Source organism: Chiloscyllium plagiosum, chromosome 22 (genome assembly GCF_004010195.1).
Source record: "Chiloscyllium plagiosum isolate BGI_BamShark_2017 chromosome 22, ASM401019v2, whole genome shotgun sequence".
Classification (NCBI taxonomy): Eukaryota; Metazoa; Chordata; class Chondrichthyes; order Orectolobiformes; family Hemiscylliidae; genus Chiloscyllium; species Chiloscyllium plagiosum.
Window position 1 is genome coordinate 15,496,704 of NC_057731.1, and position 26,339 is coordinate 15,523,042.

A 26,339-nucleotide genomic window follows, 5' to 3' on the forward strand; every position below is an offset into this window, starting at 1 on the left:
TAGCTGAGAAAGCATTAGGTGGATTAAGGGGAGGGAGAAGGTGATAGGTCAGAGGAGGGAGTGATGGACGGATCCGGAGGGCAGTGCTGAGTTGGAGGCTTTGGACTGGGATAAGGGGGTGGGGTGGGGGAAGAGAAGAGAGGTGAGGAAGCTGTTGAAATCCCTGTGTGGTCGCAGGGTCCCCAGGCAGAATATGAGGGATTCCTCCTCCAGGTGTCGGGTGGTAGCAGTTTGGCAGTGGAGGTGGTGGCCCAGGACCTGCATGTCCTTTACGGAGTGGAAAGGGGAGTTGAAGTGTTCAGCCATGGGGTGGTGGGGTTGGTGGGTGCAGGTGTCCCAGAGATGTTCTCTGAAATGATCTGCAAGATGGCAGCCTGTCTCCCTGATGCAGAAGAGACCACATCAGGTGCAATGGATACATCTGCAGTCCTCACTTTCTCCTCTATATAGGAGAGAAAGAAAAAAAAGAGAGAAAGGAGTTGTAAATAGTTATTAGTTAATTATTCTCTGTTATACTTTAAGAAATAAAGTTGGTAAGTTTTACTTTAAATAGTTCTTAGCCTCTTGAATTTTCACAGATTCTGCATGGGATTATTCTTTTGTGTTGCTGGTTTAAGTTAAGCGGGCGGGGGGGGGGGTTACCCCATGTCATAACAGTTTGGGGGCTCTCATCCGAGATTTGAACTGGTTTAGACAGATTTGAATAGAATTTTTTATTAAATATTTATTCTTGGGATGTGGGCATGACTGACTGGGCCAGTATTTATTAACCCTCCCTAGTTGCTCTTGAAAAGGTAGTGGTGAGCTGCCTTCTTGAACCACTGCAGTCCATCTGCTGTGGGTTGACCCACAATGCTCTAAGGAAGGGAATTCCAGGATTTTGAGCCAGTGACAATGAAGGAATAACAATATGTTTCCAAGTCAGGATGGTGAGTGGTTTGGAGGGAACTTACAAGTATTCCTACATACCTACTGCCCTTGCCCTTCTATATGGAAGTGGTTGTGGGTTTGGAAGGTGCTGTTTGAGGATCTTTGGTGAATCTCTGCAGTGCATCTTGTAGATAGTACACACTGCTGCTACTGAGCATCAGTGGTGGAAGGGTAAGAGTAAAGAGACAGAGATTGGGGGAAGGGAGGTTGTGGAAGGGAATCTGTGGCCATTTTGTAGTTCACAGAGTTGGCCAGGTGACATGATTAGAGTCAGCTATTTGTAGGATCAAGCCCCACTCCAAGACCTGAGTGCAAGTATTGAGTGACTGTACCATTTCTTCCACCACCTTCAAATGGATCTCTTCAATCACCACCTCAACTTCACAAGATGTTTATTTATTTTCCATCTGTAAAGAATTTAGAATGTTTTTCTTGGTGAAACATGCTGTATGAAAGCAAACTGACATCTACTGTCGCTGTGTGTTGGTTCACACACTACTGAAGTACCTTACTGCTTTAGTATATATTGAATTACCACAGGAGAGCCTACAAACTAATGCTTTTGCACGTAGCTAAAAGGTACATATTCAGCGCAGAGTGCACACTGGCTCTTTTCAAAAGTGATTGAGCATTTTTTTTTTTTAACGAGTGTGGGACATAAGCATTTATTACCCATCCCTCATGACCGTCGAGATGGTGGTGGTGAGCTGCCTTCTTAAGCTGCAATCTATTTAATATAAGTATACCCACAATGCCATTCAGGAGGGAATTGCAGGAGTTTGACCCAGCCACACAGAAGGGAAGGCATTATATTTCCAAATCAGCATGGTGAGTGGATTGGAGGGAAGCTAACAGGTGGTGGGGGTTCTTGCTGTCCTTGTCCTTCTAGATGGAAGTGGTCTTGGGTTTGGAAAGTTCTGACTAAGGACCTTTGGTGAATGTTTGCAGTGCATCTTGTAGACAGTGATGGAGGGAGTGGATGTGGTGCCGATCAGGTGGGCTGCTTTGTCGGAGATGGTTTTAAGCTTCTTCAAAATTGTTGGCGCTGCCCCAAATCCAGGACAAGTGGGGCCTATTCCATCACACTCCTGATTGGTGCCTTGCAGACGGTGGACAGGCTTTGGGGAGTCACTTGCCGAAGTATTCCTAGCCTCTGACATACTCCTGCGACTCGCCCAGTTCCACCTCAGGTCAAGGTAAACCCCAAGATGTTAACAGTGGGAGATTGTGATAGTAACAGTGTGATAGAATGTTGGGCCTAGAACACTACCCTGAGGAACTAGAGATCCTGTGGCACAGTAGTAGTGACCCTGCCTCTGAGCTTGGCTTCAAGTTCCATCTACTCCACAGGTACGTCATAACATCTCTGAACATGTCGATTAGAAGAAAAACAATAGACTCTGAGGAAATCTTGCATGATGCCTGTGAGCTCCAACAACTATCATCTCTCTTCATGCCAGGTGGACTAACCAGCAGACAGTTTTCCATGCATTCCCTCCCGCCCGCCACCGAACCCCATGGACTCCAGTTTTGCTAAGGCTCCTTAATGCCACACTTGGTCAAATGTGGCCTTCATGTCAGCCTCCTTAACCCCCACATCCCGAAACCTTTTCCCCATCAAGTATTTACCCAATTCCCTTTTCAGGATATTAGTGAAATGGATACTGAACACTCACGTTTTAGCGTGTGCTGTCACACATGAGTAAGAAATATTTGCATACAGAATATTTTCTCCTGTTGCCCCTGATTCTTGTGCCAATCACCTGAAATCATTGGCCTCTGTTTATCAACCAATCACTGTAAACACTTTCATTTTTCAGTCTAAACCCTTTGCGATTTTAAATCTATCAAATCTCCTTTTTAGCCTTCTCTGTCTACAAGGCATTTTTCTCATCTACTTGCAGTTCCTTATCTCTGGACACATTCTCATCCATCACCTGCTCGCCCTCTCAAAAGTCTTCACCTGCTTTCTGAAGGGTGGTGTCCAAAATATGGAACACGCTGGATATGGGCAAGCAGCAAAAGTAAGAAGCAGAATATGGAGCTTAGGACTCTATAATATATGAACCTTGAACTTTAACCGGTTCCCAACATGATTGATGTCCTTGGCTTCTCATTGGGTGGGAAGGATCAACTCCAGGAGAGGCTAAAGCCACAGGTAAGCCTGTTGTTGCTGCCAATAAGCACTAGTCAGGTCCAGTCCATGATTCTAGTGGCAGGGGAGGGTTGGCCAAATCCTCAGGGCCCCAGCAGACTTTTTTTTTTAAAAAGAAAAAGATGAATACGAGCTTATGAGCCAATAGAAGCAGTCACTCCCTTCCCTTCAGTTGGTGACTGCCCCCCGCCCCCCCCCAGCCCGAGGAAACAAGCCAGCCAGGGTTAGACCAAAGCCTTCCTGCCTCACTCATTTGAGAGAGGTTAAACCTTCTCCTGGGAACCAGTTGGTCACCTTGCCTCACCTCAATTAAACACCAAAGTGGGGAAAACTGGGATTGGCTTTTAAAATGCTTTGATATTTCACCTGACACTAACATGCCGATATTCACCCCAATACTTCAGCTGAGGCTAAACAAAATGTTTCAAGCAGTTTTCATCCAACGTTTTGGATTCTTGAAGTCTAATACTATTCCCCTCAAACATTTATACACTTCCAAGTTTAAACTTGGTATGTGCAAGTTTCAAAATTGTACCCTCAAGTCATTGCTGAAGATGAAAAACCGTATCAGGATTAGTGTTGAACACTCAGGGACACCATCATTTCCTTCCAGTCTGAGACGACATTGGTCACATTTCTGCTTTCTATTCATTTTCTCACTGTTTCTATTCATCTGGATGAAAAGCCCTCAACTTTACCAGAGATGCTGCCTGATAATGCTGAGCATTTGTAACATTTGCTGTTTTCTGCCCTTGCACTAATTTTGTATCCAAGGTGCTGGCAATCGTTTCATCCCCGATGCTTCAATTTTGCTAACAGGCCTAATAGGTAGGACCTATCAAATGGCAGTCATAAGGCCATGTACACAACATCAAGTTCAGTGTTTTCCCTCCACCTGTTCCCTTATCAAAGATCGCCATCACGTTAGTTAATACAACATGCTCACTGTGAAATCTGCACTGCCCTCCTCCATCACTTCATGCCTGCCAGCAATCAGCACTGGCTCGCTTGATTACTGTTCAGGGATATATCAATTTCACTTAAATTTTTAAAAAATCACAACACCAGGTTATAATACTATCGACACCACTAACTGCCGGCTTAAAGTGGAGAGGATCTCCAAGAAGATCGCACATATCGACACAGACATCAAGTTTCTACATGGACTATAACCTGGTGTTGTGTGAGTTTTAAACTTTGTACACCCCAGTCCAACACCAGCATCTCCAAATCATCACTTAAATTTGTTTGTGATTGATAGTGAAGTAAGTTACAGACTAAAATGAACTGGTCAAGTGGGCAGACACATGGCAAATGGAATTCAGTTAGAGAAAGGAGAGATCATGCAATTGGGAGGACAAAAAGGAGAGAAAATAGACAACAAAATGGTAGGATACAAGAAGTGTATCGAAATATAGCACATCCATAGTACATTGAAGGCAACACTGGAGAGTTAGGAAGACACACAAGACACTTGTGTTAATTAACTTGAGTGCTAGAGCACCAACTACAGTTTCAATCATTGTAGTACGAGAGGGGTAGGATACAGTGATGCTATACGAGGACATTGCCAAGGACAGAAGATTTAAGCAGTTTGGATAGACTTGAGTTTTCTTAAAGCTCCACTCCTGTAACATTAGTCACAGACTGTTAGATCTTCCTACTTTCATCCTCTCTGCACAGGTCACAGAGACTGATCCAGACCAGCACCTTTGAGACCCTGTTTTTAAAATTCCCTCCCTCAATACACCATGGGTCTGAAAAGATTGGTGACTTCTAGTTGTCCCTTCCTGTCTGCAGAATGTGCAACTCTGTGTTGCTTCTTCCCCTAGCTGTAGTGAGACCTCGTCTCACCCAACAGAACTGCCAATTTTTTCCTTGACTATCAAATCCACAACAAATATTGCATTGTGTTGTTATCCCCAGACAGCCCCTTGCATGACAACAACAAAATGATGGAGCATTCCAAGATGGTTTGTAGGGCCTTTTATAAAATTAAGCATGGCACCACGTCACACAATAGTGTCGAGTTTGGGACCGAATTCCTTCACGAGATCGAGAGTGAGGTACTGGGAAAGCACAGCAGGTCAGGCAGCATCCGAGGAGCAGGAGAATCAATGTTTCAGGCATAAGCCCTTCATCAGGAATTCTCCTGCTCCTCAGATGCTGCCTGTCCTGCTGTGCTTTTTCAGCACCACACTCTCAACTCTGATCTCCAGCATATGCAGTCCTCACTTTCTTCTATCACGAGATGGTCATCCTCGCTGCTCAGTACCCTTTAATATCAGCCCGAAAGTGCTATCTACAAGATGCATTACAGCAACTCACCAAGGCTATTTCCACACCACCTTCCAAACCTACAATCTTTAGGAGGTGGAAGGACAAAAGCAGCAGACAGATGGGAACACCACACCTGCAAGTTCTCTCACAAACGTTCCCTGTTGTGATTGTTGGTTCAAAGTATGATATGCCCTTCTTTAACAACATGGGTTACAGCCATTTAGCACAGCAGGTGACCACCACATTCTCAAGGGCAATAAAACAATTGTTATGAAAATTTGGGTGCACCTTTAAGAGAGTTAAAAGCAGCAGAACTACCAGACACAGCACTGAGTGTTCTCAAGAAGGCAACAATGTAACACTGAGTTGAACAAATCTATTAGTTAGTTGCCTGGACACAAAAACAAATTCGATTTTGGCCAATCAGTTTAACTTATATCCCAAAAAGAAACACCAATTTCCAATCAAATTTGAATTGAGTACATTGACAATCTTAATAGCCAAATGACACAATCCAATGCTCTGGGGGAAAGTGAACAGTTGAGAGGAGAACTGCCAAGCCCTAGCATGTAACAGACTACTTGAAAAAAACTCTTAAAAGTCCCTTTTCGATCAGTAACCTGTAACACAAATTCCTAACAAGGAGAAAAGACGATACAGGAAGATCCGAAGACAAGAGCCTACAGTGCCTGGTTTTGAGATAAGAGGTGTTATTTTGTAAATCTTAATTGGGAGTTTTATTCGACTAGTATTATAGAAGGAAAAGTAAAAGATAGATTAGAGAAAAAAATTGTAAATAGTGGTTAGTTAATTATTCTCTGTTAAAAACTTTAAGAAATAAAATTGCTAATTTTTACCTTACGTAGCTCTTGGCCACTTGAATGTTTACAGATTACTGCATGGGGTAAATCTTTTCAGTGTTGCTGGTTTTAAATTAAGCAGGAGAGTTTACCCTTTGTCCTATTACAATGGCCTTGCCAGTGACCCTCCTGTGAAAAGCTTGTCTGTCTTTTCCTAGTGCTCTAAGTGAACTTGCTGTTCTGAACTCCCACTGACTGTGGTTACAATGAAGAGTTTACATCAGAAACCCAAGAACCATTCAGCCACCACAGTGCCACCATGTATCCCTCAAACTCAAACCCTCAGCTGGGAGCTCAAACAGCTAGTGAACGTTTAGTATACATGAAATCTCCTGAAGTTCCCACATGCCACCGGAATTGCTATTGCCAGTCTTTTAATTCTGATTAGAAACTTAAAATAAAATCCTTAGATAGAAGGTGAAGCAGATAATGTGTTAATTAGGTCTAGCTATTTTAGAAATATTAAATTACCATTACTATTTTCCAATTCTGCAATTGCAAAGCAAGTTAATCAAAGTCTAATTATTTTCTCAAGTTTAACAAGAACTTCAATCTTGCTGATGGCGTTGGGATGAAATAAATACAGTTGGCTTGCTTAAAGTTGACCCCAGTAAGAATAATTTGGACTTTAAAGTCTATTCCATTTAAAGGACCAAAGCAAAGATGTTTGACAACTTCCCATTTACGTTTAGGAAAAGTAATATTTGACAAGTTCTCTCAGGGTATCTATTGCTGCTTCTTCAATGTAGTGAATTACTTCGTACTTGCAATGGAAAGCTCAGAATGGTAATGAAGTTCAATGTTGAAAGCTTCACCTGAATCACTGAACTGTGGAGTCCCTGACATTTTCAGGACAGAAGTGTAGATGACTTGTTATGACCAGTCCCTGTGTAGTTTTCCACAATTTGCTATGATTCCAGACAAATGTACAGATAGAGTCACAGAATCATAGAGATGTACAATATGGAAACTGACCCTTTGGTCCAACTCGTCCATGCCGACCAGATATCCCAACCCAATCTAGTCTATTCATATACCCATCCAGATGCCTTTTAAGTGTTGGAATTGTACCAGCCTCCACCATGTCCTCTGGCAGCCCATTCCACACACGCACCACCCTCTGCTTGGAAAAGTTGCCCCTTCGGTCTTTTTTATATCTTCAGTCCAATTCGTTCATAAAGATAGATTGGTAGAACTTTGCAGCCAATATGTTGATTGAATGGTATCGGCAGCGTCAACATTAGTAGTTGAGAAGTTGGTTTTGGGGATATTTATTTAAAGATTGAGTGAAATTCTTTTGTCCTGTTCCTTTCAACAAAGGCTGGTTGGCAGCCCTCCAGCTGATTATTTTTCCCTCTTCTACCGGCAGTACTGGGCTGTTTAAAGGCTGCTCTCAAACTGTCACCTTCACAACTCAAGCAGATCAGGCCACTAATGTGTTTGGACCAGGCATGTCAGTTGGATTCAAGACCTTTTTATGCATATCCCAAGGAGGGCAAAACATGTCTGCTGCAGATGGCCTCCTGTTTTTCTTTGGGGTGGGCGAAGTTCATTATGGCTTCCTTTTTGGGTTTTCTGAATCTGAACCAGTGTAATATTCAGTGCGTCCACACAGGGCTCAGCGACAGAATCACTGAAATCGGCATTCAGTCATCTTTTGGCTATAGCAGCATTCTTGGAAAACGCATGCTGGAATTAAAAGTTCAATATGCCCATAAGTACTTGGGAATTCTAGTCTGTCATTGTGACACATGCCTAAAGTTTACTTCAGGCAAAGATACATCATATTCAGAGAATGTGAACCCAGTAGCTTTAAATTACATCAGTTGAATCTGTTCATATCAAACTGCTATGTTCCCTCATCTGGAAATTGACTGGATGACAATCTGCTGAGTATATACTTTTTTTTGATAGAGAGCACTCTCATCACAGCCTAATTCGACCTGAATTACCAGGTCAGGGATCTCAAAATAAATTATCAATTTTTTAATTATAGAACAAAAAAAAAAGTGTGGCTTAATATAATTGTGCCGCTTAATGAAGTATTTAAAAAAAAGATATGGGACCAGTGGTTGCATTTTAAAGTCCCAACTATTCAATGCAATCCAACTGCTTGTAACCTGGAGCTTTGCAGATCAGTTTCTTATATCTGTAAACATACTGACTTTTCCTAGAAGGAAGAATATTTTTTAATGGCTATTCAATACTGCTACCTCTGCGCCAGGTTCAGGAGCTTAATTCCAGCCTCAGATAACTGTCTGCGTGGAGTTTACACATTCTCCGTATCTGTGTGGGTTTCCTCTGGGTGCAATGGTTTCCTCCCACAGTCCAAAGATGTGCAGGTTAGATGGACTGGCATTCATAACTTCCCATAGTATGCAGGGATATGAAGGCTAGGTGGATTAGCCGTGGGAAAGGCATGGTTACAAAAAGAGTAAAGGGGGTATGAGCCTGAGTGGGATGCTCAATGGGCCAAATGGTCTGCTTCCACACTGTAGGGCTCTATGATTCTAGGCCTCAAGACAGTTCTTCACCTTGCAATCTCAACCAGCCTGTCTGCAACCCAATCTCATGGGGGTGGGAATGAGAGACACAAGCAGCACCCACAAACGTGGACAGACAAAAATTCCAGCTCTGTAAAGCTCCACAATACTTTTGGTCAGATACTTTATGTGGGCTTAACATTAACACAGTAGACATTCTACGGCTTTTCCCAAATGACTGTCAGTGCACACAAGCACTCATTGCGCGGAAAAAAGGACAAGGGACCAAAATTTGTATCAAACTGCTCTTTGCTCCACACTCCCACACGTCTTTCTCAACAATGTTTAATAATTTATAATTGCTTCCCTTGTGATTGGAATCAAACAATTCAAAATGCAGGCCACATGCAAGAATGACAAATGCCTATTTGCAACATACAATAAGTAGTCTATTGTTGATAAATGGCAGCACTTAAGTGTATGCCAAATTCTTATATTTTAATAATAGCTTTCATCAACAATGACAAATGATGAATGTTCTTTTGTTTTTTTAGAAAGTTGGAGTTTCATCTAGACGTCTCAATAATTAAAAGGAACAAAGATCTTCGTACTAGCTCACAAACATGATTAGGGACTTCTTTTCTTGAGGAAAACAATGTTTTGCAGCAGAATAAGAAGGTCACAGTGAATTGCCAGAAAGTCATAGCATTACAATTAGTTTGATTTTAAAAAAAAAGACAAAATCATTTTGCTTTTACGAAACCATTTGGAAATGAGAAACACCATCGGCTGAATGTCTCTTCAATCTGGTGAAGTGCCAGTGCGTCCACTCTTTAAGGGTTTTATCACCATGAGTCCAAAGCTGTTCTCCTACCATATCTAACTAATTAGTAATTAGCTAATAATTATCAGCTAATTACTCATTAACTATCTAACCTACCCCTATGACATCTGTCATGTCCAATTCCAACACCATCCTACTAAGTACCATTCCCAGATCTTGCAACTGATCAGATATTTGCCAAAACACTGGTGTCCCTTGTGCCTGCACCATCTTTAAAAGGCGGTTGGCAAAGTTCACCACTGCCTTGTCGCAGGCAGCAGAAATAATAGCCATGCCAACAGTTTACTACTCAATTCCACACGCTCCCCACCCCCATCCCTACAACCCTACTGCCATAACCCCACATTTGCCAAGACTAATCCACCAAATCATGTGCCTAGTTACTGTGGACAATTTAGCATGGCCAATTCACCTAACCTGCAAATCTTTGGACTGTGGGAGGAAACTGGGACACATTCAGCAGGAATCCATACAAAATCCACTTTGACTGGGCCTTTTCAGACTATGATGCCACATTTCACTGGTGAGCCCAGGAATGTGCAAACCTTTTTCTTAAAAGAACCTGCACTTCTGAACAATGTTAAGAAGCAGAATTCCACCATTAAAGTTAGGATAGAGCTGGTCCCTGAAGCATCACCTGGTAAAATAACCATTAAACCCCAAGTGAAAACTCTCCATATTGATCTCAATTTCACACTTGCAATATGCTCCCATGTCCAGTACATTAGGAATCTTGTCCATCATGTCTGAGGGAAGACTTGTCAGAAGACCAACATCTTGCTGCTGCTTAGCACGGAGTTGAAGCCACCTTAAAAAGCATGGGCCAATGCATTAAAGAGTGGTGTTAAATTATTAACTTCACCCTTAACAATGGAGTGGGAGATTTTCTTTTCATAAAACAAAAGCACTTGCTTTCGGCACAACGCAAGTTCACATCAGCTGCAATGAGCAAATGGTGTATTTTGTGCTAAAGTCACCTCAGATAAACATACTGTCAAACATGATCCGAAACCACATGAACAGTCAAAGGGAAGAGAGAGATAAAGGGCTGTTGAAAGTGCTGCATCCATCACAAAAACTGTCATTTCTGTCCACAGTCAATCATATAAGCCTTTGAAATATTTCCGCAACTACATGTTTACACTTTACTATTCATTGCTGTTACCTCTATTAAGAGGCACAGATCCCAAAACTGGAACAGAGTGGCAAGAAACACAAGTAGGTCAGTTGAAAGTAGAAACAAGCTCGATTGGCTCAATGGCTACTGGCGACTTTAGAAAACATAGAAACCCTAGAGGGTTAACAAAAAAGGCTATTTGGCCCATCAAGTCTGCACTGGTCACTGCCAAGTTCTCCAACTTCTAATGCTGCCTGGCCTGCTGTGTTCTTCCAACCTCCTGTCTACTTTGGATTCCAGCATCTGAGACCACAGCTGGTTAATTGATGCCTTGCATCTTCAGCAGGGACAACATTTGTTGATATTCGTACATTCTCAGCAAATGGATATTGCTCCTATTTGCAATATCATTTGGTAGTATTCTTTCAGAACCAGAGGAAAAAAAACCAGAAATATAAAATCATCATTCTTCCCTCTCTCAGCTCAAAAGCTGTAATTAGGAAAACTCAAATTAATTTCATTTCTATATTGCCTTCTCAACCTGGATCATTTTCAGGCAACGTCTGAATAGGTGAAACCTCCAGAAAGGTGTAGGTCAAACATTTGATGCCAATTTGAGTGATTGGCTTCAATCATTTTGATGACGTCCTAACTCAGACTGGATATTGCTTATCAACTGGTGGTCAGGTGATCACTGCCACCATGTTTAAACTGACTTTCCTTTTCCAAACAATTTTAGTCCATAAAAAGCATCAGGTGTTAAAAATCAAAGTGATGGAAGTTGAAATTTGATTGTCCATTTTTGACACCAACACATTACCTTAGGAGATAAAATTTAAGCTATACCCAAGTACGGAAACATTGAAAGAAAATTCAATTACAGATGAACAAGTAGAATCATGGGTTGAGACACTCTGACTACCTCAGCTTGTTGAACAGCTGGTGAGAGACTGACACAATGTCTTCCACAGGCTTACCAAACCAGAGACAGGCCTCCTCCTGGAATCAAGAGCCTGGGAACAAAACTCCAGCCCACTGAAAGCTGATCAGAGGCTGGCACCTTTTGGTCTCAGCAATGGAGCAGACAGCAGCTGCTGATATAAGAGCACCCCTCGGTGTGCCAGGATCCAGAGGACTCAGGAGCAAGGCAAGGGAGGACAGGGAATGGTTCCATTCTGCTCAGTGTGCACTCCCTCAACCAGGCACCCCCTCTATCTGTTGATCAAAGTCAAAGGTTCCCAGACATGCAGGACCAACACACAGAGGAGTTCGATCGAATTCTTAGGGCTAAAAAGGATCAGAAGGGAATGGAGAGGAAGCAGGAAACACGGTACTGATTTGGATGATCATTGTGAATGGAGGAACAGGCTTGAAGGGCTGAATGGCCCACTCCTATTTGATCTATTTCCCGCCTGCACCTGATCTGATCTTACATGGGGACTGGCCCATCTGTAGTCTCGCTCCTTCTGGAATTGGAGGGCTATGACCCTGAAGTGCTCCTTCATTATCCACTTAAGGGCATCAATTGGCAGTGTGTCAGGAAGGTTGACCAAAGGCTCCCCTGGGCAGTCCCACCTCCCACCAAAACATAATTCCAGAGGAGAGGGGAGGGGAGACAAAGCAATTTGTGAACATCACCAGACCCATCAAATTAGCTTCTTGCTTCCTTCCAAACTCACCCTCCACCTCCTCGAGAAAATAAAAGTTTCCATCATTCATTCTTCCTCTGACCAGTTGAAACGGTCAGGATAATTCCCTTCATCATCTATTTTCCCCACTACTCATTCATTCATTCCTGTTGATAACCCAGTCACTATACCAGGAACATAAAGAGAGAGCCCTTATACACACTACACACAGTTTCTCTCATTAAAATAAAAATGAGGCTAACTTACTAGAAAAGATGCAAAGTGAGTGGAACTGACTGAGCATTCCTCTAGCCTGCAATAAATAATCCCTGCTGTTTTATTTTCTTTGACTTTTATAGCAGTCACATGCATATTACATTAACTATCCCAATTTACCTTAGCAATTGCCCACCGTATTACATTAAAACATAAATACTTGTACATTAAACACAAAAATAACTTGAATGTTTCTTTATTAAGGTCTGTGCAAGGAAACACATCCTAAATCAACAATTCTTCCATCCAGCACAGACTCCTCAGCGAAGGTTCTCTCATCAGTAACCCAGTCCCTTTTACGTTTCTTGTCACACAAGACAGCAAAAGGAGCACCACTCTATACAGATATCTTACCTTATTCCGGCTGGAATTAGACCAGGCATGATGTCTGCCACCTTTCAGTAACATAGCTTGACATATCAGCAGCTTCTCGTCAGGAAATCTGGCAAGTTTGACGTCAGTGTTTATGTTCCTCTTTTGGTTGATGACCCTCCTGGCCTTTGCACCTATATGCCCCAATGGTAACGTTCTTGTGCGTGCCCTTGACCCCGTGTACACAGATTTCTTCACCTCTCGGTTATTCTTATTGTACCGTCTAAAGAGCAAAGTGGAGCGCTCCTTTTTGTTTCGTTCAAACTCATCCCCCATCCCTCCTTCACCACCATAGCCTGCATCTTCAGGATAGATGATGGATGGCTTCAGGGAAAGTCGGCTCATTGGATAACCACCCACAGACCCATCAATCGTGGTCTTCAACTTGAGTTTTCGCTGGACCCTACCAAATCCAAACTGGGTGGCATGCAAGCCTGGGCAACTCTCATTACTGCCATGTCCTCTCTCAGCAATGCAGTCCTCCTGAAACTGTAGTAGGGCTTTTGATGCACAGCCGAAGGCTGTATTATGTTCAACATGACCAACTGAAGTTTGCTGTGAGCATGGTCCCGGGCAAAAAGCATGGTACTTTTTAGTTTCACCATCGGTATAGTGCTTTAGGTTTGAAGCATCGTGTGGACTACTGTCTTCGATGATCTGGTTACAGACTGAGAGCTGCACAGAAGGCCATTCATGTGTTGAGTCCTTCGCCTTTCTATTCATTACTCCACCAAAGTAAGAGGGGAAACTCTCAGGCTTCCAGTTTGCGTCGCCATCTGTTCGATACGATTTGTCAAGTTCCTCCGTGGATTGATCAGAGGACAGACCGGAGTTACAATTTCCCTGGCTAGTCGACTCACAGGTCACATTGTAACTTCCTGCTTTTGAGCTTGAAGCCCCCATGTCACGCTCCTCAAACACACTTCCACTTTGAGCATTGTATTTCGCAGTCAGTTGTGCTACAGACATCACTGGCAGTGTGCCCGGTAGCTCAAAAGCAGCCTCTGAAGGACCCTGAATGACTGACATTGGATCTACAGCCAGCATTCCTTCACCAACAACATGCCTTATTTTAACATCACTGCCTGAATTACTCAGCCTATTTTCATCTTCAGCTGACTGGGCAGATATCATCTTGCCTGGTGCGACAGTCACAAACACAGAAGCTGCTATTTCTTCAGAAGTAATAGTCAAACGGCAACACTCAATATTCTTTTGATTCTTTCCTTTGACTGTCATATCATGGCCTGAAGAGCGACCAATGTCTGGAAATGTCCTTGCTGAGGCTCTACGAAGATGGGCAGGCTGAACTCTAAGTGAGTGTTTCTCTTCACAGATGTCTTACTTATAGACAGGAAAGCTTCACCAGCTGATAAAGCCCAACAGAGAATAATGACGTTTAAAGTGAGCAGCTGGGCTCTCAAATGTTGTCCAACAGAAGGAGCGAACTGCTCAGTATATGAGGGAGCCTAACTTTGAGCAAGTAGTGCTTTGGCAGCTCTATCGATTCATCTTTATGATGGACGCTGCAAATGACTTGGTGAAAAAGGAACTACTTTGTCATCACGTGGAATTAGAGAAAAGGGTTTATCTGAGCAGTTTCCAATCTCAAATTATGCTTCTCTGTAAAACAAGAGGAAAAAAGAATTAAGAGTTTCAGAACATCATCAAGACAAGTTTAAACAATTCAAAAACAGAATAATATGCAACAAGTACAAAGTATATCCTAGCACAATGAGGAATGTAGACTCAAATTGCAGTTTGCCAAATTTAATTTTTGATCACATTTCCATTCAACAGCAATTGTAAATCAAACACAGAATCTCCTCTGAACCATTGCAATCACACTTTACAATATTTTCTTTTACAAAAAAGGTGTCACTTGAAAACATATTACTCCATGCACTACATGCAGCAGTATAAAAGTTAAATGCTTGAGACCAAATTTTTCAGCAAAAATGTGAAGGATTTTTTTTTTGTATGAGCAATCTTCAAGGGGTTCATGTGTACATTTGATTTAGACTCACACAGTAATCCACCGATGGATTAGCTGTCGAGTTGTACCCCATTGAATGGACAGTTGCCACTAGCCTGTTACTATGACATAGATGTGTGTACCCGAAAAGCTCAGCTTTGCCCCAGTTGGACAGACTGCGTTGGTAGGATTCCGCAAAATGGGTGATCATCAGATTACTCCACTCTGGTGATTTTTGGGAAGTGCTGGATTTGGGCTGTCTGCCATGGCGATGGTTTCTTTATTTACACATGGGAAGTGGATGGCACTGGCTGGCTTTGTAATTACTACCCATCTCTAGTTGTCCTTCAAATGATAGTGGTGAGCCCATGTGCTGTACATAGACCCACTGTACTGTTAAGGAGGCAATTCCAGAATTATGATCCAGCAACACTAACAAGATATAGCGATACATTTCCAAGTCAGGATGGGGAATGGTTTGGAGGAGAACTTGCAGGCGATAGGATTCCTGTGTATCTGCTGCCCATGTCCTTCAAGATGGCAGTAGCTGTGGGACTGGAAGGTCCCTTCTAAGGAACTTTTCTGCAGTGTATTTTGTGGATGGGACACAATGTTTTGACTAAATATCAGTGCTGGAGGGAGTGGGTGCCTGTGAATGTGGTGCCAATCAAGAAGGCTGCTTTGTCTGGATGGTAAGGCGAAAGTGGGTACTGCAGATGCTGGAGATTGGAGTCAAGCTGGAAAAACACAGCAGGTCAGGCAACATCTGAGGAGCAGGAAAATGAAGGGCTTCCTGATGAAGGGCCTTTGCCCGAAACATCGATTTCCCTGCTCCTCGGATGCTGTCCGACTTGCTGTGCTTTTCCAGCACTACTCTAATCTTGACTCTTGTTCTGGATGGTTTCAAGCTTCTTAGAGTGTGGTTGGAGCTACACCCATCCAGGTAAGTGGGGAGTAATCCGCCACACTTCTGACGTGTGCCTTGTAGATAGAGGACAGGATTTGGTGAATCAGGTAGAGAGTTACTCTTTGCAGGATTCCTGGCCTCGGACCTGCTTTTATAATCATAGTATTCATACTCTTCAGGAGTACAGTGTGTAGTTCCCTGTTATAGGAAAGGTATTATTAAATTGGAGAGGGGTCAGAAAAGATTTGTCAGGATGTTGTCAGGAATGGAGAGTTTGAGATATAAAAATAGACCGAAAAGGCTAGGACCTTTTTTTTCATTGGAGCATAGGGGTTTAAGAAGGGACGTTATTGACATTTATAAAATCATGAAGGGTATAGATAAGTTGAATGACAAGGATCTTTTCCCTTGGGAGTTCAAAACTAGGGGCACATTCTTAAGGTAAGAGGAGAAAGGGGCCTGAGGGGCAACTTTCACCCTCCTCCCCCTGTGAGTGTAGAATGAACTACCAGAGAAAGATGGTGGATGCATGTTCAATTACAACATTTAAAAGATATTTCGATATGTTCATGAACAGGCAAGGTTTGGAGAGATATGGCTAAATGCAGGTAGGCGGGACTATTTTAGTTACTGAACATGGTCGGCCTGGACTGGTTGGCTCAAAAAGGTCTGTTTCCATGCTGTATGACTAGACTATTTAGTGGGATTTCTATACAAGCAGCTCTTGCCAGACAAAGATCAATATCATGACTCAATATGGCTTTCCGAGATAGCATCTCCAACCTGTCATCCTTTCTCCAATAATGTATGAAAGTGGAGCAGGAGAAGTGAGGAAAGAAAAGCAGAGCTTTCATCCTTCAAATTTCACATGAATAAAAAAAAAATCAATGACAAAACTCTTATGCAACAAACTTTAGAAATGAGAGATTGATTTTAACATGGGGTGCTTAGAGGGTGTAAAAATGATAACGTGTGCAGCTTTAGCAATGCAACTGAAAACACCACCAAAAGATGGATTCAGTGTCAGTTTAGTCCATCATCTGCGTTTGACCTGATTTTAAATAAAGGGTAATGGTTTTAATTATGTATCATCATTTGACAGTTACTCTGGGTTTGGTGTCAGTAAATTAAAGTTTCTAATATTAATAGCTTTTTAAAAAAAAAGGTGCCTAATTAAGATCCTTAAAATTAAAGTTATTTTGGCTGCAAAAGCTACTTTAAAAAATAGGTCCACAACAGACAGGTTAGCCAAGAATCATCTTGTGATTATTTTTAGACTGCAAAAATGGTCAGTTGTGAGGAGGATTGATATTCAAGATGACAAGGGTTTTTTTAATAAAACCTGCATAAAACTTCACTTGTGCTTGGCACTTGAATTTCCTTGTATCTTTTGCAATGTTTTGTCAGATGAGTGAACTGTAACAAAACTTTACAGAGATTTCAGACCCAAGAGCTCTAGAAATTGTCTGATGCTTAATGAATCAACACTTAGTTAACTGAAGGGCTATATTTGACAGAACAGAAAACGTTTGATTCAGATGTTTCAAGTCTTGTTTTTAAAATCCTCTCCAATTAATCCTCCTCTGTAGACGCTAACCTGCTATTGAAAAGCATAAAAGGCAGATACATTAGTTCAAATTTCTAAAAGAACAGTAACTTGCACAGTACCCTAAAGCTTCAAGCTTTGACCCCTTCCTCTTTCCAAAGGAAGCTCATCACCAGAGGCTATTCACCAGGCAGAGATGGGTAGACAACTTGTATGACCAACAGGCGCATTAGTGGCTGGACTGGTGGTACTATCAGGATATTTCCAGGAATAGATAGCCCCCACCCCATCTCCACTGAAGGCCAGGGCTGATGTACACCTTTAGTTGGCTGTAAGGGGCCTCATGAAGGATCCTACATTAACCCTCCCGGCTGAAGCTGCAGCCATTAGCAGACAATTGCTTGGGCCACTGGTCAGCTGTAGTCAGGGTCCACCTCCTCAGGGATAACCCAATAACATGAGCCATCATTTAACTTAATCCATTCTAGCCTCTTCAGGAGGATGCACAATGCACTGACTCCCTCGCATTCTGCCTCCATCTGTAGCAGGGTAATGGTGGTGCACCCATTCTCCCATAGTTTCAGATCCTCAACTGGGCCTGAGTTTCAGGAATTAAATCACCTTATGGCGATGGCCAACCCAGCAACGGTCTGTTCATGGACCACCTCTGGGTGAGTCTCCTGTGCGGGCAGTCCGGCAGCTCTCTGCCCAGATCCAGAAAGGATACCAACCCTCAATTAGTTTTCAGACTTCACAGGATTTCACCCATTGGCTGTAATCTTCCACACATTACAGCTTCTAAAAAGAAATGTAGTGGGAACCAAAGCACTTTGGGACATCCCAAAGTGCTGAAAATGTGCTACGCTAAAGCAAGTTATTTTCTTGCTAACAAACTGAAGACAATACTTGTACCATAATATTAATTCTGCAAAAATTGTTCCTTTATTTGGGAGGCAAAATATTGGACCAAATTTTGAGGGAGGAATCATGAGTTAAACTACTTTCAGGTGCTAGGATCCCCCTCTTGCCTGTCAATTCATAGAATCCCTCCAGTAAAAACAGGCCATTCGACCTATTGAGTGCACACCAACCCTCTGACCAGCATCCCACCCAGACCTACCTCTCTAACTCTGCATTTCCTATGGCTAATCCACATATCCTATACATCCCTGGACACTATGGGACATCTTAGCATGGTCAATCCACCTAATCTGAACATCTTTGAACTGTGGGAAGAAACTGGAACATCCAGAGGAAACCCACACAGACACAGGGAGAAAATGTACAAACTCCATACAGACAGTTGCCAGAGGCTGGAATCGAACCTGGATCCCTGGCACTGAGACAGCAGTGCTAACCACTGAGCCACCATTGTTAATTAGATTCATGGCAAGGTGACAGGGATGGACTGGAGTGGGCCACTATACCTGAAACAGGCCTTAGGCAGGAACGGAGGTGGGTAGATGGCAAAATAAACATAATAGAAGGCTTATCTTTTCACTGAGACTTCAATGAAGTTCTAGAGCAGAATGTTAAGCATCCTGGCCATCACCACAACTCCTCACACCCTCATACAGCTTCCATAATCCCTACACCTACTCACCGTATCCACTGTGAACATAATTACATTGGGAGGATTGAGCATCTCCAACCATCAGAAAGGATAGCCATTCAAAAACATTCACCCTGTTAGAAACTCATAAACCTGTCAGACACACTAGTCAAACTCCACTTGGGGGGAGCTTTAAAATGTTGAAAATAAGCTGTCAGTATTAACTAAGGCTGAAAAGGGTCAGGAGGAAGTCACAAAATAGCAGTGCACTAATAAGTGACCTTAATCTTCATGTGGATTGGGAAATCAAATGGGCTCAGACATCCATGAGGAAGAGTGTATTGGGTGAAGTTCTTATAAGGATACTTTGTGGATCCAAACAGGAATCAGGCCAAATTAGATCTGGGAATTTAATATCTGATCTCAAAGTAAAAGATCCCCAAGGAAACAGTGACCATAAAAGGCAGAATTTGCATTCAGTTTGAGTGAGAGAATACTGTCAGAAACAGTTGTGCTAAATTAATTTAAAAAAAAAAAATAGGGTCATTATAAAAAAGGGAATGATAGCAGAGATGGCTGGGCTAAACTGGGAATTTTTTTAGCAGAAAAGAAGGTTGAAGAACAAATGGTAAAATCTTTAAGAAAATAGTCTAATCATAAAAATTCTAGTGAGGAAGGAGGATTCTAAGGGATAAAACAACTGCAGTTAACAAAAGTAGTTAGGGATAGCATCAAATTAAAAGAAAAATAGCAATGCTGCAAAGATAATCCAGAGGCTTTAAAATAAAATCAAAATAACAAGCAGGGAAGAAATAAACAGAGGGTGAACTAGCTGGGCAGCACGGTGACTCAGGTTCAATTCCACCCACAGGTGACTGTGTGGAGTTTGCACGTTTTCCCAGTGTCTGCATACATTTCTTCTGGGTGCTCTGGCTTCCTCCCACAATCCTAAGATTAGAATGGGTTAGCCATGGGAAATGCACGGTTACAGAGATAAGGGAGGGGATGGGTTTGGTTGGGATGCTCTTCGGACAGTCGGTGTGGACTCATTGGGCCAAATGACCTGCTTCCACACTGTGGGGATTCTATAAATAAGTACCTAGTAATATAAAGGGAACAAGAGCTTCTTCTGACAAATGTCTAGAAAAGGAAGAGATAAGCCTAAGTGAGCGCATATGCCCATGTGATTGAGGCTAGAGAAATAAATGTTAAGGAAATTGCAGTGGAATTGAATAAAATACTTGGCATCAGTCATCAACTTGGCATCAATATTGCTATGGGCTGGGTACTGGCAGTTGGGACTAGATTGCGTTGGGATATCTGGTCGGCATGGACAGGTTGGACTCAAGGGTCTGTTTGCATGCTGTACATCTCCATGACTCTATGACTATCACAGTGGAAGACACCAGTAGCTTTCAAAGGATGTTAAATAATCAAGGGAAGGTGGTTAGGGTGGAGGTGGAGACAGTAAATACAATTGCTAATCACTAGAGTAAAAGTACGAGCAAAATTCATGGGATTAAAAAGTTGACAAGTCCCCTGGAGCTGATGGATTGCATCCTAGGATAAATGAAAGAAGAAGCTGCAGAGTCCATGGTTATATTGGTAATAATCTTCCAGGAATTCTTAGATTCTGGAAAAGGCCCAGAGGATCAGTAAATGTCAATTTAAGCATCCTTATTCAAAAGGGATGGAGACAAAAAACAGTTAACTATAGGTCAGTTAGTGGGATAACATTAACCTCCTTGTATAATGGATTCTATCACAGAGCACTTAGAGACATAATCTAAGCTGGCTTCAAGAGAAATCATGCCTGACAAATTTATTACAGTTCTTTGATAACAAGGAGGATAGATAAAGAGGAGACAGGGGATGCAATGGATTTGGATTTCCAAGAGACATTTGATAAGTCACAGCATATGGTAACTTTTCATTGCTTTGGCAGAAAAAGTATTTTCAGAATCTTTTAAATGGTGAAAGACTGCAGAAAGCTGTGGCACAAAAGGATTTTAGACTTCATGCATAAATCACTGTATATTACATGAAGATTCAGCAGGTAACAGGGAAGGCAGACAGAATGCTGGCCTTTATTTGGAAAAGAAAGTACAAAAATAAGGATACCTTGTTACAACTATATAAGACCCAAATTAGAGCACACCTAGCACACTGAGCCTAAGGTGAGGTACTGGAATTGAGAGCAGACCAGAGAATGTTCGTTAGCTTGATCTTGGGTCTGGAGTGATTGTATTGAGGAGAGGTTGTGTAGGTTGGAAAAACTGAGAGGCAACCTTATTGAAACACAAGGAGATTCTGAGTGGACTTGACAGGTTAGCTGTAGCAAAGCTGGTTCCCCTTGTGGGTGAATCTCGGATTAGAGGGCATAATGTCAGAATGAAGGGCTACTCATTTAAGACAGAAATGAGGGGGGGGGGGGGGGGTATCTCAAAGAAGTCAATCTGTGGAATTCTTTACCACAGAGGGATGTAGAGGCTGTGCTGTTAAGTATTATCAAGGCTGACAATCACTAAGGAATGGAGGATTATGGGGAAAGTCAGATCAGCCAGGATCTCTTAGAATAACAGAGCAGACTTATGTCCAAATGGCCTCTTCCACTGTCTCATGGTCTTATGATCTAAAGAACAGTCATTCAAAAACATCTTCACAAAAGTATAATCCTATGAGCTCTTCATAACAATCAAAGCGAATCTCTCAGTTCCATCAACAGCTGCATCAAAAGCCCTCCTGAGCTGAAACCATTTATTTGGGGAATGGAGTACTGTTGCATCAAGTGCTGTAATCCATATGGACATTTAATAGTAACTTCCTTCTAATGAACAAAGCCAAATCATTCATTACATATTAAGTTCACGTTTACCCTATGCTTATGGCATGTGAAGGAGTCTCTGGTTTCTGACCATATCTGTGTAAAGGTTAGCAAGTCCACAGCAGACTATTCCCCCCCCAGTTCAGGACTCCTTTGCCATGCTGTGAACCACATCACCTACTAAAATGGCCTCAAATCCACAAAAATAGCAGCACAGCTTGAAAATCCCAATCCTCCAAATGGAATTCACAAGGGTGGATCGCTATTTCTTGGGTAATAAGAATCCTACATTACAAGAACTGGCACAGGAATCCACAAATTGTTCCGACCTGACTCTGTTCTGACAGAAATGAAAACCCAGGCTTTTGCAAAAAAGCTCAGGGGTCAAAACTGATTTCTTTGGCCCACTTATAAAAAAATAAACTATGCAAAAGTTATAAACTGAAAAGTCCTCTCCTACCTCATTCAACGATGGCAGAATTGTTAGTGGAGGAGGCAGCCAATCTGTTGTGTCAGTAACAGCTTTCTGAATTAATATTCTGACTTAGTGCCCTCTTCCTTTCCCTTATAACCCAGAACATGATTATTTGAATAGAAACAAACAAATCTAATGACCTCTTGAATACCTCAACTGAAACAGTCTCTATATATTTCAGGCAGTGCATTCCAGACCCAGATCAGAGAGTGAATTTCATTTCTCACATCGCACTTATTTTTTTTCTTTTATAATTCTCATGTGCCCCTTCACTCTCAATCCTTCTGCCTCTACACTTTGGTACACTACGCCACTATTAAAGCAGCCTAGGACGCTGTATGCTTTATTAACTGTTGTGCCACCTTTAAATGACTTGAGCACAAATTCTTCCAGGATATCTGTTCCTGCGCACATTTTAAAATACGTACTTGCTTTTTGTTTAAACTGTCTTTCCTTGTTTTTCTATTAAAAAAAATCACCACACACTTCTCCACATTAAACCTCATGTGCCAGCAGTCTAGCACCCACCCATTGTCAATGCCCTTTTGAAATTATTTGTTACACATTCCCATTAAATGATTTGTTCATGCACAAGCAATTACAGTAGGATCCTCTCCAATATAAATTTACAAACAAATTTTCGTTAAGTATTGCTGTACAGCTTTAGGTTTTTGACAGAACGGCAAAATGCACAGAATTGTATAAAACGTCAAAACCATGGTTCAAAGGGACTCACTTCAAATTCACCTTTGCACACTGATCATAATCTGTAGACGCTCGAAGGGAGTCAGAAAATAGCTTAGGATAATCCTATACAACACGGCAAAATACAGCTGAGTTTTGAAGCAAACAGGCATTTCCACATATCTATCATGATGGAACGTTTGGAGAACATAAAACAAATTGCAATTTCATTCTTTTGCAGGAACCGAAAAAGGAAACTCCTGGTTTTTACAGCATGCTGACATTAATAGACACGCATATAAAATAAACTGAACTGCTGGATCAGAAATCTGATCAACAAACCCTCCCTCTGTGTAATAAAAACCACAAACACAACTCTACCAGGATGTGGTACAGTGTTGAAATGGACACGATCACCTGAGACACAAAATCTTTCACAACTTACAAACATAAAACACAACATAAAAACAAAAACGGTGCTGTGGTAAGCTATCCTCAGAGGTGATAATGTTACAAGTAATAATGTAAATCAGTGATTTAACAAGATGGCTTAGTAACTAATCAATTCAACTAACTTCATTCATGCCACAAAATCACAGAAAGGGATCTAAGAAGCTCAACAGAATGAGGGTTGAACAGCCTGGGGGTTTCCACACTGCTGTCTCACTTCATAGTTTGGCCCCACAATTCACAATGGCTCCATCAGGAAATGGCCAGGAAGAAATTGGAGCAGTCTACCTCCCGCAACTGGAGAGTTGCCAAGTGAAGCTAAATAAGGGGCCAGTTATAGCCTCCTTTCTGGTTAGACCCTTTTACTGGTGCCCAAGGGGTTTTCCATTTGATGGGAACAGCGGAAGATCAACACAATGAGGTGGCTCCATGGCAAGAGGGGAAAAATGCCACACTTTATTCCAAATGGACATCCCACTGCAATATACCCCACTGATGATAACCAGACCTAGCTTGTGTCACATTACACATCCCTTACATCAAACATTATCAAGACAGAGACTACGTTGAAGTGAGTATTATTCTCTTCTCCTGCACTGGCAACTCCCAACTCAGCCAGTAGGGCTCATGTTTTGGAAGGCCCTTCTATTAATTTCCCCCACCCAGATCTCATTAATACACCCATTTCCTTAACTGGACAGTCAACTTACTCCTCGCCATCGACTTATCTGATAGTTTTACATAATCCATGAATGTGTTAGCCCCACAAAAAAGTGTTGGGTTGAAACCTAGAAAAAGAAAGTTTCCCAGTATCATGTCCTGATTCTCCAATAAAAATCCAGTCCATAAAACCATTATGACAAAGCAGGAAGGCCATTTGGCTCATCAATTCCAAACGTCTATTCTCTGCAGAGAAGCCCAGTCAGTCCCATTTCCCCTCCTCCATTCCTATAAACCCAAAACGTTCTTCCTTCAAGCGATAGTCCTTCAGAATTATCAAATCATCTATGCTTCTGCCATCCACAGTTCCAGGTCAAAAACTACACTGCTTTACGCAAAAAAAGGGTTCATTGGTGGTCAAAATCCTGAAATCTGTCTCCCCTACTACTTCTATGTTCAATAAATGAAAACAAAATTTTCCTTCACCTCTTTAGCTTTACTTGATATGATCTGCCTCAGTCTCCTGTGTGCAAAAGGAGAACAACATCACTTCCTTACACTAACCTGGTGGTTAAAATCCTACATCTTTGGAACCATTTTGCAGCATCTCCTTTTCACTTCAAGGTCATTCACAGCCTTCCTAAAACATGTGGTGACTAGGACAGGACACAAGAGTTCAGCTGCACCCAACTAACACTATTCTTTTTAAAAAAGCGTCAGTGTAACTTCCTTGCTTTTGTATTTAAACCTTTTGCTTCTGAAGCCAGTATTGCATATGGCTTGGTAATTACTTTTTCTGATGTGTCCTCTTGCTTACAAAGGCCAATATACACAAACTCCCAGATTACCCTGGCCACAATTAAGAACTTTGCCATTGCATTTATTGCCTTGCGATAACCCTTCTGTCAAAATGCATCACTTCAGAGTTCAGTGCATGAAATCCCATCTATTCTGTTTGTGGGATTGTTTCAGACAATGAAAAATATCATAGCATCCTCTTAAGAGGGATTTGGTCTGAGCAACAGATATCTCACCTGCCACAGCACAACTAGCAAGGACTCCGCATTGCCTCTTCCGGGAAGTTAAAGAAGTAGCCAATGATAGACTTCTCCCAGGATCAAAAAAGGACCCTGGGACAAAAACCCTATCTTCTAGAACTGCAGGTCAATCAGAGGGCAGCAGCTCCTCACAGACATCAGCACCACTATGGTAATAACCTTAAAATAAATACTTTTGTCTGTGCTTGAAAGTCCTCCAATATTGCAGGCAAACTTATTTTATTTGCTTCCTCATTTTAACTTCCATCTTCTTTTCCACTCAGGTCTGATTTTAAATACTTTTTAAAAAACTAAATTTGCAGCATAAACAATTTTAGTTTCTCATTTAAAATCACCAACAATGTTTATTGTATGCCATCAGCCTAGTTTCCTTGCTGTTAAAAGGAACAGTCTGCATAAAGAACTAGGTTGCACCATGTAAAGATATTGGTGGGAGGGGGGAGGATCAATTTAAAAGCTAAAAGAACCTTGGATGACGAGAGCGGTGGAGCTTCTCGTCAAAAGGAAAATGTTTATTGTATGCCATCAGCCTAGTTTCCTTGCTGTTAAAAGGAACAGTCTGCATAAAGAACTAGGTTGCACCATGTAAAGATATTGGTGGGAGGGGGGAGGATCAATTTAAAAGCTAAAAGAACCTTGGATGACGAGAGCGGTGGAGCTTCTCGTCAAAAGGAAAAAGGTAGCTTACATAAGGTGGAGGTAGCTAGGGTCAAGCTCAGCTCTACAGGATTACAGGCTGGCGAGGAAGGAGTTTAAAAATGGTCTGAGGAGAGCCAGGAGGGGGCACGAGAAAGGCTTGACAGAACGGATTGGGGGGAACACAAAGGCATTTTACACATGAGAGGAATAACAGAATGGTCAAAGAGTAGGGCCGATCAAGAATAGCATAGGGAATTCGTGTGTGGAGTCGGAGGTGATAGGGGAAGCCCTAAATGAGTTTTTTGCTTCTGAGTTTACAAAAGAAACAAACTTTGTAGTGAATGAAACCTTTGAAGAGCAGGTGTGCATGCTGAAATGGATAGAGATAGAGGAAGCTGATGTGCTGAAAATTTTGTCAAACAAACAGGCCCGGACCAGATTTGTCCTCGGCTGCTTTGGGAAATGAGAAACGCAATTGCTTCGCCACTTGCGAAGATCTTTTCATCCTCGCTCTCCACTGGAGTCGTACCTGAGGACTGGAGAGAGGCAAATGTAATTCCTCTCTTCAAGAAAGGAAATAGGCAAATCCCCGGCAATTACAGACCAGTAAGTCTCACGTCTGTC

At 42.0% G+C, this 26,339-nt stretch overlaps 1 protein-coding gene across 1 annotated transcript in view; it reads right to left on the reverse strand.

Moving 5' to 3' along the window:
* The window catches only part of plce1 (phospholipase C, epsilon 1), a 381,748-nt gene that overhangs the window by 306,841 nt on the left and 48,568 nt on the right, over positions 1-26,339 (reverse strand). The window contains exon 2 of the mRNA XM_043712462.1: positions 12,928-14,568. Coding sequence (XP_043568397.1) covers positions 12,928-14,184 — 1,257 coding nt within the window. The 5' untranslated portion in view covers positions 14,185-14,568. The remainder of the gene's footprint in view (positions 1-12,927; positions 14,569-26,339) is intronic.